Here is a 10,890-nt window from a genome sequence, read left to right as displayed (position 1 = left end):
GCTGAGGCTGGCACAGGGTCCTCTCCTCTCCTCCCCACCTCCGGCTGAGGCTGGCACAGGGTCCTCTCCTCTCCTCCCCACCTCCGGCTGAGGCTTGCCCACCTACCTGGCCTTGTCCACCTTTTGTGGCTCCCTGCAGACCCTGCCAACCAGGCTGTGCCCTCCCCGGCCCTTCCGCCCTCTCCATGGTATCCCTCCTTCTTCACAGAGATGAGGTTCAAGGCCACAGCCACGCACTGAGGTTTCCCTCTCCTTGTGAGCAAGCTTCCCCTCCAGGGTGGAAGCCGCAGATCCCGCCTGCCTCAGCTCAGGCACTTCCGTGGTCCAACCCTGTGCCTGTTCCACGGAGCTGGGGCATCTCTGAGTGATGGCCGCAGACCCTCCAGGCCCCACTGCGATGCCACCATGGTGATGAGCACAGCACTCGCTCCAGCCTGCCCTGCGTGCCAGGCACAGCAGTCCACTATATGCCATCAGCTTGCCATGGGTAACTCCTCATCGCATGGGTACTCCTCATCGCATAGGTACTCCTCATCGCCATGGAGTACTCACGATGGGGATATGCAGCAACTTGTCCAAGGCCACGGCCCACACCCCACAGCCCACAGTCCACAGGCCACTGTCCACAGCCCACAGGCCACAGCCCATGGTCCACAGGCCATAGCCCACAGCCCACACCCTACAGCCCACAGTCCACAACCCACAAGCCAGTCCACAGACTGTGGGCTGCCTCCCTGAGTGCTCTGCCCTCTTGTCTCCAGTGGCCGTAGCCATGAGCTCTGGTGAGTCAGACTCCAGGAGAGGTTCAGACACCTGCCTGGCCCCCAAGCCAGCTCTGTGTGGCACGTGGGGCCTGTGTGAGCTATGTCAGCTCCCCAGCTGCCACCCAGGTGAGGCCAGCCCAGCACACAGTGGTGGACAGGCCCGCTGGATGGCCCCATGATGGACGTCCTGGGACTGGGCAGAGGGGCCGCAGGCTGGGGCACGGGGGCTGCTGGGGCTGGTCAGTTCTGACATTTCTGGGTCAAGGTCCTTCCTGGTCCTTCACCGTGTCTGAGGGCCAGGCTAATGTGGCCACAGAATCCTTTTTCCCCAAAAGAGTCGCAGGAACCCTCCTCCATAGAGCCATAGGCCCTGCATATGCCCTGCTGGTCCAGGATTACACTGACGTCAGAATTCTGCCCAGACTCCGGAAGGAACTGCTCACATGACCACAGCCTCTAGACCCACCCAGAGCCTTCTCAGCTCCAGACCAGGCACAAGCAAGGCCCACCAGACCGCAGGCTCCTGTCAGCTCCTGGGCCAAGGAGCCCCCCCGCCCTCCTGGCCTGACCCCATGACGCAGCCCGGACGGCGCACCTGTTTGTGCCCCAGGCCTCCTGAGGGACCTGCAGCCACGCAGCGGCCAGTAAATATTGACAGAAAGCGTGAGGGAGCCAGCTCTATCTGCTCTGTTCACAAATTCTCCCGCCCCTGAACTCAAACTGAGGACCAGGCATGACCGGCCCCGCCCTGTGCACGCTCCTGGGCTGGCACAGCACTGGCAAGGGGGAGTCCCCGGACAGACTCCTGCTGGCTGTGGTGTCTCTCTCTGCGTGGGGGGCTGTGTGGGAGGGTGCGAGAGTGCCAGGAAGAAGGACGCGGACTCTGGGGCTTTGCTGAACTGGCACCGGCCTCGCAGCCTGCACCCTGACGTCAGCATCTCCAGGTCACTGTGCTGAGGTCACGGCCTGAGCCCAGCCCTGCTGTGTGCAGCTGGAGCTCCGAGGAACGGGCACCAGCGAAGGCAGGGGGCCCCCTGGCGGCCAGCCGGGCCATCACACTCGGCCTCAAAGCTGGGCCCTTTCCATCCGTGAGGTTAACTCTTCAAGTCCCGGCCTCAGAGTCCACCTGGATCTCCCCGAAATGCGTGGGGCGGCTTCCACCCACGCGGTCACACCCAGGCTTGGCAAGGATCCCAAAGACTTGAGGGCCACAGTGCCCACCGCTTCTACAGACCCAGAAAGAGGCTTGGATCATCTCACGAAGAACAGGTGCCACCCAAGGCTTCCTTGAGCCATGGGATCCCCCAGGGTGAGCTGCCTTCCAGAAAGTTCTCAGACCTTCGACCACTGGGTGCCTTTCACAGAGCCCTAAGCACTCAGTGGCCACTGAATCCCACATCCAGATTGCAACCCAGCCGTGAGGGGTGTGAGCACAGAACTGCCCTTCTTCAGAGCTGTGGGGAAACAGTCCTTGGCCCCCATTCCGAGATGCACCTTCCCCTAAGTCCAGCTGGAGCAAGGATGTCCCCACCTTGGCCACGGCACAAAGACACCCAGTGCCTGAGCAGCCACACGGGAGGATCCGAAACACCAGCACACACAAACCCCACCAGGCGACAGCACTGCCTCCCCAGAGCCAGAGCAACCCCGGGGAAGGTTCAATCTCTGCAAATCCCAGCAGAAGTGAGCCCCGACACGCGGACCCTCAAGACTGCAGAGGAGGGAGGAAGAACTGAAATTCACAGTGTGGCTGCTGTACACAGGCGCCGGGCACACGGCGTGTGAGGTCTCCTCAGCAAGCCTGTGCACCGAGTGCTAGCAGGAGGCTCGGAGGTTAAGTAAAGTACACAGGCCACACGCCAACAGGTGCTGGGCCCAGAACACGGACCCCAGTCTGCTTGACTGTGGGGGTCTCCTCTCCTCTACAAGTGTTGCGAGCCTCCCTGCCTGGGGGGAGGTGAGAGGAGATGAGACGGGATGGGAGAGGCAGCAGGATGCACCATGCATGTGCACTCACACACAGGCACACGGACACACGTGTGTGCACAGAGATGCAGGCATGCACACACAGGCACACATGCACACATATGTGCACAAAGACACAGGCATACACATACAGGCACACATACCCACAGACACACATGCACACACACAGACACATGTGCGCACAAAGACACAGGCACACAGGCACACGTGTGTGCACACAGGCATGTAAGGCACACATGCGCACACACACGTATGCACAAAGACATACACATACAGGCACACAGACACACATGTGTGCACAAAGACCCAGGCATGCACACACAGGAACACATGCACACACACAGACACACATGTACACAGACACACATATGTGCACAAAGAGGCATGCATGCACATACAGGCACACAGGCACATGTGTGTGCACAGAGACATGGGCATGCACACACACAGACACATGTGTGTGCACAGAGATGCAGGCATGCACACAGGCACACATGCACACAGACACACAGACACATGTGTGCACAGAGATGCAGGCATGCACACACAGGCACGCATGCACACAGACACACACGTGTGTGCTCCAAGACTCAGGCATGCACACACAGGCACACAGGCACACATGCACACAGGCACACACACGTGTGCACAGAGACGCAGGCATGCACACACAGACACACATGCACACTGTAAAATAAAAATATCTCAGGACCCAAAATCACTAAACTAAAGGGAAAAGTCAAGCTGGGAGCTGCTTATGGCAAACGCGCCTCCCGTTCTATTCAAAGTCACCCTCTGCTCACTGAGACAAATGCATATCTGACCGCCTCCTCTGGAGAGACTAATCAGAAACTCAAAAGAATGTAGCCATTTGTCTCTTATCTTCCTATGACCTGGAAGCCCCTCCCCACTTCGAGTTGTCCCCGCCTTTCCAGACAGAACCAGTGTTCATCTTACGTATGCTGACTGATGTCTCCTGGCTCCCTAAAATGTGTAAAATCAAACCGTGCCGCGGTCACAAGTCGTCAGGATTTCCTAAGGCCATCACGGACTCGCGTCCTCAATCTCAGCAAAATAAACTTTCTAAATTAACTGGTACCTGCCTCCGATTTTCAGGGTTCACAACACTCACATACACATAAATGCACAACCACACAGACACCCTCAGACACAGGCACACACAGACGCCCATGTGCACAGACACACATATATACACGAACTCACATGTACGTGATGTGCACACAGACATATACACAAACTCACACGTACATGATGTGCACACACACGCAAACTCACATGTACATATGTGCACACACATATATGCACAAACATGTACGTGATGTGCACAAACATAGATACACAAACTCACATGCACGTGATGTACACACACACATACATAACAAACTCACATGTACATGATGTGCAGACACACATATATACGCAAACATGCACGTGATGTACACACACACATACATAACAAACTCACATGTACATGATGTGCAGACACACATATATACGCAAACATGCACGTGATGTACACACACACATATACACAAACTCACACGTACGTGCATGTGCACACACACACGTACACAGGGACACACACAGGCACAGAGCCTCCTCAGCTGCGCTCAGACCCTTACCTGGGGTCCCTGCATAGCCCTTGGTCTTGCTCTGCCCGTCCAGCAGCTCCACGGCCAGCCCAAGGTCAGAGATACGGACATTGCCTGAGAGGCAGACACAGTGGAGTCACCCCTGGCTGCACAGGTACCGGTGAGCCCAGAGCCACCTTCACACAAACGCACACACACAACACACACTACACCACACACACCACACAGATCACACCACAGACAGCACACACACACAACACACCACAAACACCACACACCACACAGATCACACCACACACCACAGACACCACACACACACTACATACCACACACACCACACAGATCACACCACACACCACGGACACCACACACACACACTACATACCACACACACCACACAGATCACACCACACACCCACACCATACCACACAGACACACCACTACTACACTATACATACCATACCACATGCAGACCACATAGACCATACCACACATACCACACCACACACACACATATCACAGACACACACACACCACACACAGACATACCAGGCAGCCATGAGGTCCCAGAGCCCAGAAGCCTCCCCTCCCTAGCCAGACTCACACACACACACCCCACCACCACACCACAAACATATACACACACACCCCCCACACACACCCCATGACCACACCACAAACATACACACACACCAAACAGCCATAAGCACCACCCAGTGCCCATGATTCTCCCCTCCCCAGCCAAACTCACAGACACACTACACAACCCACATGGTCTCAGACACACCACACTCACTGCACACTCACATACGACAAACACATTCCACAGACCACACACACAGCACACGCCAACAACCAAAGACTACATACACACCTCACACACACGTGCCACACACAATACCACACATACCACACACAATACCATATTTACACGTAGCACACCAGACACCACACATACCACACACAATACCAGAAGTACCACATACCACCTCATACAGATACCACACACACGCCACACACAATACCACACATACCACGTACCACACCAGATACCTCACACCACACACACACGTACCAAGTGACCACGAGGCCCTAGCACCCCAGACTTACACACACCACACACACCAGACATACCACACAATCACACAGCACACACACACACCATATGCCACACACACTACATGCCACACACAACACACACCCCACAAACCACATACACGTACACAGCACACACCATACACACGACAGCGGCTCCCTGGCTGACGGTGAAGGGCGCAGGGTGTAGGGAAGAGGGCCGGTTGCGCTGCAGCTAGGCGTGGGTGTTGCCCAGCGGGATCCTCCCATCCCGGCCCCCTGCACTCTCTCAGGCCCTGGTGCGTGTCTCGCACTTGCCTGACCTACCAGCGTCGGGAGCCTAAAACCCTTGTGTTTATTTCTGAGAAGAATCCCTGTGTGACGCCTCATTCAGGCAGAAGGAAGGTGGGGACTGGGCCTAGCAGACTCGCCGTTCCCAGCTAGTTCTGCACCGCAGACCCCTGCACTCCCGTGACTCCTGGTGCACGATGACACCCCCGCTGTCCACGCAGCTGTCAACCCTCGTGAGGCTGTGCAGAGACCTCCAGGGAAGCTGCGCCCCGCCCTCCTCGGAGCCCCCATCCCTCACCGCCGCGAGCGCCGCCTACCGTCATTGTCCAGCAGCACGTTCTCAGGCTTGAGGTCGCGGTAGACGATCCGCCGCTGGTGCAGGTGCTCCAGGCCGCAGATGATCTGCGCCGTGTAGAAGACGGCACGCGGCTCCGGGAAGCCGGGATTCTCCTCATTCACGTTGTAGATGTGGTACCTGGGGGCAGACACGCGGGAGCCATGTGCCCCGGGTTTAATGGGGAGTAAAATCATGGAAAGACAGAGCGGGGGCCTCAGAACCACGTCTCTCAGCCAGCGTTCTGGTCGTTTTGAGGCCTGGCCCCCCAGTGTCCCTGCAGAGGAGACCCCGAGGCCATGGTGGCTGGTGGTGTTAGCAGCTCAGGGACCCTGAACCCCAACGGCTAACGGGGAGAAAGTGCCGTCCATGTGCGTCTCCTGTGCCCCTGCTTCCCGGCGCGGGCTGCAGGGGCTGGAAAACAGCCCAGACCGTCTCAGGAAGCGGCCCGGCCGAGGCGGGACGGAGCTCCGCAGGCCCCGAGTTCATCAGACTCGTGAAGGACTTGCAGCAAGGTGTTTCTTCTCAGCCTCTTTCCTCCCCCAGAAAACATCATTTCTTATGTTTTCCATGGACAGGTTTTGCCGAGAAGCAAAACCTAACAAATAAAAGAAATGATTTAAACTAGGTGGCACCAGGAGTATAGTCGCAGGAAACAGGAGAGGAGGCCCTGGAGCCAGGTGGACCACGAGGCGGCCGGAGCCACCAGGCCCTCCCTGGGCACCCCTGTGACTAAGCTTCCCAGTGCCCCTCCCCTCCGCCTGGGCACCTGGCGTGGTGACTTAGTCTGGACTCACATTCGTCATCTGAAAAATGGGGCCACCAGCCTCACCTGAAGGAGTTTCCTTGGAAATTAAAAGCAGGTGAGAATGGGGCATGGTGCTGCCAACCACAGCCATGGCCCCTGCACACCCCCAACCTTACAGGGATCAGACACTGTTAATCTTCCAACAATCTTTCAACTTAGATATTATCTCTTCCCATTTTATAGACCAGGAAACAGAATCAATCAATGGCTAAGCGGCCCAGGTACCCAGCGAGCCTGTGATCTGACCTCCCACACGGGCCTGGGGCCTGCCTCAGTGATGGATCCAGGGCCAGGACTTTGTGGGGGCAGCGCCACCTCCTCTCTGCCGGACAGTAGCAAGGCCATGGCCCTAGCTGGCCTGAGCTTGTCTCCAGCTCCAGCGTCAGCCCCAGGAGTGGGCGCTGGTGAAGTTCATCTTCATTTACTCTCCTGGCGCAAGGCCCTCAGCCCTGCAGAGGCCCCTGCACTGCATCACGCATCCCCCACAGCACCACGTGCCCCCCATACCCACACCAGGGCCACACACAAGGATGTGCCCTGACTGTCAGGTTGGGCGTCTCCCAGGCTCCTGCACCAATGTGGGTCCAGGGTGCATTGTTTCAGGAACCGGCGCCTACCGACAGTGAGGAGGGGACGGTGATGGGTGCAAGGCTTTCCCTCGAGGGCAGGCCTCGGGCCACCATGGCTCTGCACGCAGGAAGCAACCCCATCGGGCCCCCCGCCGCCGGAAACCCTGACCCAGTGGGACAGCAGGGTCCCCTGGTGCCCTCTGGACCAGCCTTTACCTGATGTCGCCTCCATTCATGATGGTCATCACTAGACAGAGGTCAGCTTTGGTTTCAAACGCATAGGCCAGAGACACAATGAACCTGCTGTGCACTTTCATCAGAATCTTCTTCTCCACCATAGCACCCTGAAAAGTGAGACGCTGAGCATGTGACGGTTTTGAATAGGAAAGGGACCAGTGCATTGTAGAGACCGGGGGCACACGGCCACGCCCACTGCACACACAGCCACTAAACAGTTGCAAACACGCTTTAAATGCTCCTTTCACAGAGCAATTGCAAATTACTTCAAAACATACCTGTACCCCCATTTCAGAAAACCAGACGTGTCAATTCCTTCACGCAGGGGACTTCTGGTTTTCTGGGCCAGCTTCTGGCAAGGGGAGGCTCAAGCCCCAAGGCTGAGCAACCTGAGTGAGGACCCCACCAGCCCCGCCTGACCAATCTGGAGCCACAGCCCTCCCTCCTGTCTAGGCCCCTGTGGGCTGAGCTCACAGGCCAGCATCTCCCAAACCACCTCACCACTCTGCTTCGTTTTGTCTTTATTTTAAAACCTCACAATGCTCCACTGAGTGAGTTTGTAAGTGTCTGGATAAGGACAGCACACCCCTCTTTGAAGAGGGAATTCCTGATGTCGGAGGCCCCTTTCTGTCTGCATTCACACTGGGGGAGGTGTTCAGTTGATGTCAGTATGGAGTTCAGTTAGGTGACGACAGTCAGGAGAAGAGGCTGACTGCTGGGTTCAATTTACAGCTAGATGTGAATGGCATGGTGTGGGAATTAGATGTCAAGAAAGCTAATTTTAAAAAATCACTGCTACAACCACATGGCATAGTTACCCACCCCGAGTTCCACGGCGAGAACAAACGCATGTTCCAGGGCCTCTGCCCAGCGCCATGACCACCTGGTATTTCACCTTCACTAAGGGTTGAGGCCCTGCAGAGCCAGGGCGCACAGCGGCTGCTGCTTAACCCTAAGAGCTTCCTGTGCCCTCAACACAGCTGCGCGGTGGGAGAGGGACCAGGAGCTGCGTGGAGCCGAAGTGCAGTGGGCTGGCTCGGGAGATCACGTCCACACCCGGTGCAGCCGCTGCCTCTCACCCTTAAGACCTGTAAGCAGCTTCTGCTGATCCTGCCCTAGATGCACAGTCTGACGAGAGCGGGCAGAGCGGATGAAACTTAGCATGGCCTGCGTGCCCGTCGCTCACTCCCACCCCCAAGAACAGCGCACTCAGGGGAACAGTTCCTGCATCTGGCGTCACGCCAGGCTCCGCCTCACAGAAAGTGTCATCAGAGCAAGGCTGCCTCCGTCCTGCCTCAGTTCCTCCTGTATTCACTGCCATCAGAGAAGCCAGGTCCCTGGAAAGTCTTCCACGGCCATGGCAAAGAATCTGGAGACACTGCCCTCTTCAGCCTCCCCTGAGAGGTCCTCTTTCCCCCACACTTGAGGCAAGTCTGTGGTTGGTGCAAAGCTGATGAGCAAAGGTGACACGTCCCCACCCAAAAATGTGGAGGTCACTCTCCGAGGAGGGACGTCCCCACCCAAAAATGTGGAGGTCCCTCTCCGAGGAGGGACGTCCCCACCCAAAAATGTGGAGGTCCCTCTCCGAGGAGGGACGTCCCCACCCAAAAATGTGGAGGTCCCTCTCCGAGGAGGGACGTCCCCACCCAAAAATGTGGAGGTCACTCTCCGAGGAGGGACGTCCCCACCCAAAAATGTGGAGGTCCCTCTCTGAGGAGGGACTTCTGCAAACGGACTAGAACTGCCGGTGACCGCACAGCCGCGGGGCGCCCACGTGGCGAGGCTGGCGACGCACCACCTGTTAAGGGCCACCGAGCCCCACAGCGACTTGGGGGCCCTCTGCACCCTGCTGCCCCATCCCTGTTGGCTGGGCCGCGCTGCTCACCTGGTAGCCCTTCCTCTTCTTCAGTCGCTTCTTGTTCAGCTTCTTGCAGGCATACAGCTTGCCGGTCGCCTTCATCTGGCAGGCCGACACCTCCCCGAAACCCCCTTTTCCCAGGACCCTGAAGTCCAGGAACCAGTCCTCCCCCATGGGCTGAGCTTCCAGCCACTTCCACTGCAGGAACCTCAGGAAGTACAGGCTGCCCAGGTACTCCTGGAAGGGGGCTTGGCCCAGGTGTGCCAGGGTGGCCTGCAGCAGGGGCTGGAAGAGCCCGTCCTGGCTCTCCTTGGGCCCCTCCTTAAACTTCACCACCATCCCCTCATCCAAAAAGCTGCAGAAGAGTTTGGCCTGGGGGTCCAGGTACTGGGCCAGGATGGTCTGGGCCTTCTGTGGCTGGAGGTCGTTGTCTGCCGTGTCATAGTCCTCGATGTCTTTCCAGAGCTCCAGGGCTGGCACGTGCTTCTCTGCCGATTGCAGGAACTGCTGAAAGAGCTTCTTGCCGATGGGCTGCTCCAAGCACACGCTCTCAAATTCCAGGCTGAGGCTGTCACGGAGGTACTCACACTTGGACAGCGGGGGCAGCTTGAGCTTGGCCAGGTACTTCTTGTCCCGGGAGGGCTGGGAGCTGCTGCCGTCAAAGCTGCCTCGGGCGGCGATGAAGGCCGAGTTGGCCACCACGGTCTCCAAGGACCCGAAATCCATCCCGGAGCTGGCTTCCTGCCCGCTTCAGGAGGGAGGGCCCATCGGCCGAGGCCAAGCCGGCGGTGCTCACAGCAGAGCAGGCCTGACCACTGCCCTTGGCCTGTGGCCCGTCCCTGCCCTCGCTGGACGAGGGAGACGCCCTGGCCGTGTTGAGAGTGCCTGGGGACCACTGGGGAGCCCCTGGGAGCCCGGGGCTGACACAGCACCAGGCTAAATCCCAGCTGGGGTCACGGAGGACGCTTAGGAGTGGCGAGAAGGTGCTAGAAAAAGACAATCCCCTGAGCTCTTGGAATCCGATTAGCTCATTCTGCCCGGCCCTTTCCTCCCAGGGGCCGCCTCGCTTTTCCCCAAGGACGACAAACAACTCCCAGGCTTCTGGGCCCGGCTGGAGAGGCTCTCAAAGCTCTGTTCTGAGCCGCCCCGTCCACCCCCTGGCCTCAGCAGCCAGGCTCAAGCCTGCTCTTTCCTTGGGATGTGGGCCCGACAGGAGAGGGTGGTGCCAGGAGAAACCATAATTTACAAAGGCTGTTTTTCCCTACTCTATTTCATTTTTATTTTTAAGAAAATAGCAAGTGAGAAGAAAACCACCTGATAATAGGAATTGAGAGGAAAAAAGCCCACAATGATCA

At 57.7% G+C, this 10,890-nt stretch overlaps 1 protein-coding gene across 1 annotated transcript in view; it reads right to left on the bottom strand.

The window, feature by feature from the left end:
* Window positions 1-10,496, bottom strand: part of GRK1 (G protein-coupled receptor kinase 1) — a 15,498-nt gene extending 5,002 nt beyond the window's left edge. Inside the window, exons 1-4 of the mRNA XM_011933929.1 lie at window positions 9,563-10,496; window positions 7,657-7,784; window positions 6,047-6,204; window positions 4,394-4,477 (exon numbers count right to left, since the gene is read on the bottom strand). Coding sequence (XP_011789319.1) covers window positions 4,394-4,477; window positions 6,047-6,204; window positions 7,657-7,784; window positions 9,563-10,261 — 1,069 coding nt within the window. The 5' untranslated portion in view covers window positions 10,262-10,496. The remainder of the gene's footprint in view (window positions 1-4,393; window positions 4,478-6,046; window positions 6,205-7,656; window positions 7,785-9,562) is intronic.
* Window positions 10,497-10,890: the final 394 nt, after the last annotated feature.

This window comes from Colobus angolensis, unplaced genomic scaffold (genome assembly GCF_000951035.1).
Source record: "Colobus angolensis palliatus isolate OR3802 unplaced genomic scaffold, Cang.pa_1.0 Scaffold13, whole genome shotgun sequence".
Taxonomy (NCBI): domain Eukaryota; kingdom Metazoa; phylum Chordata; class Mammalia; order Primates; family Cercopithecidae; genus Colobus; species Colobus angolensis.
Note: the sequence above shows the minus strand (reverse complement) of the source record. Positions and strands in the feature narration are given on the sequence as shown.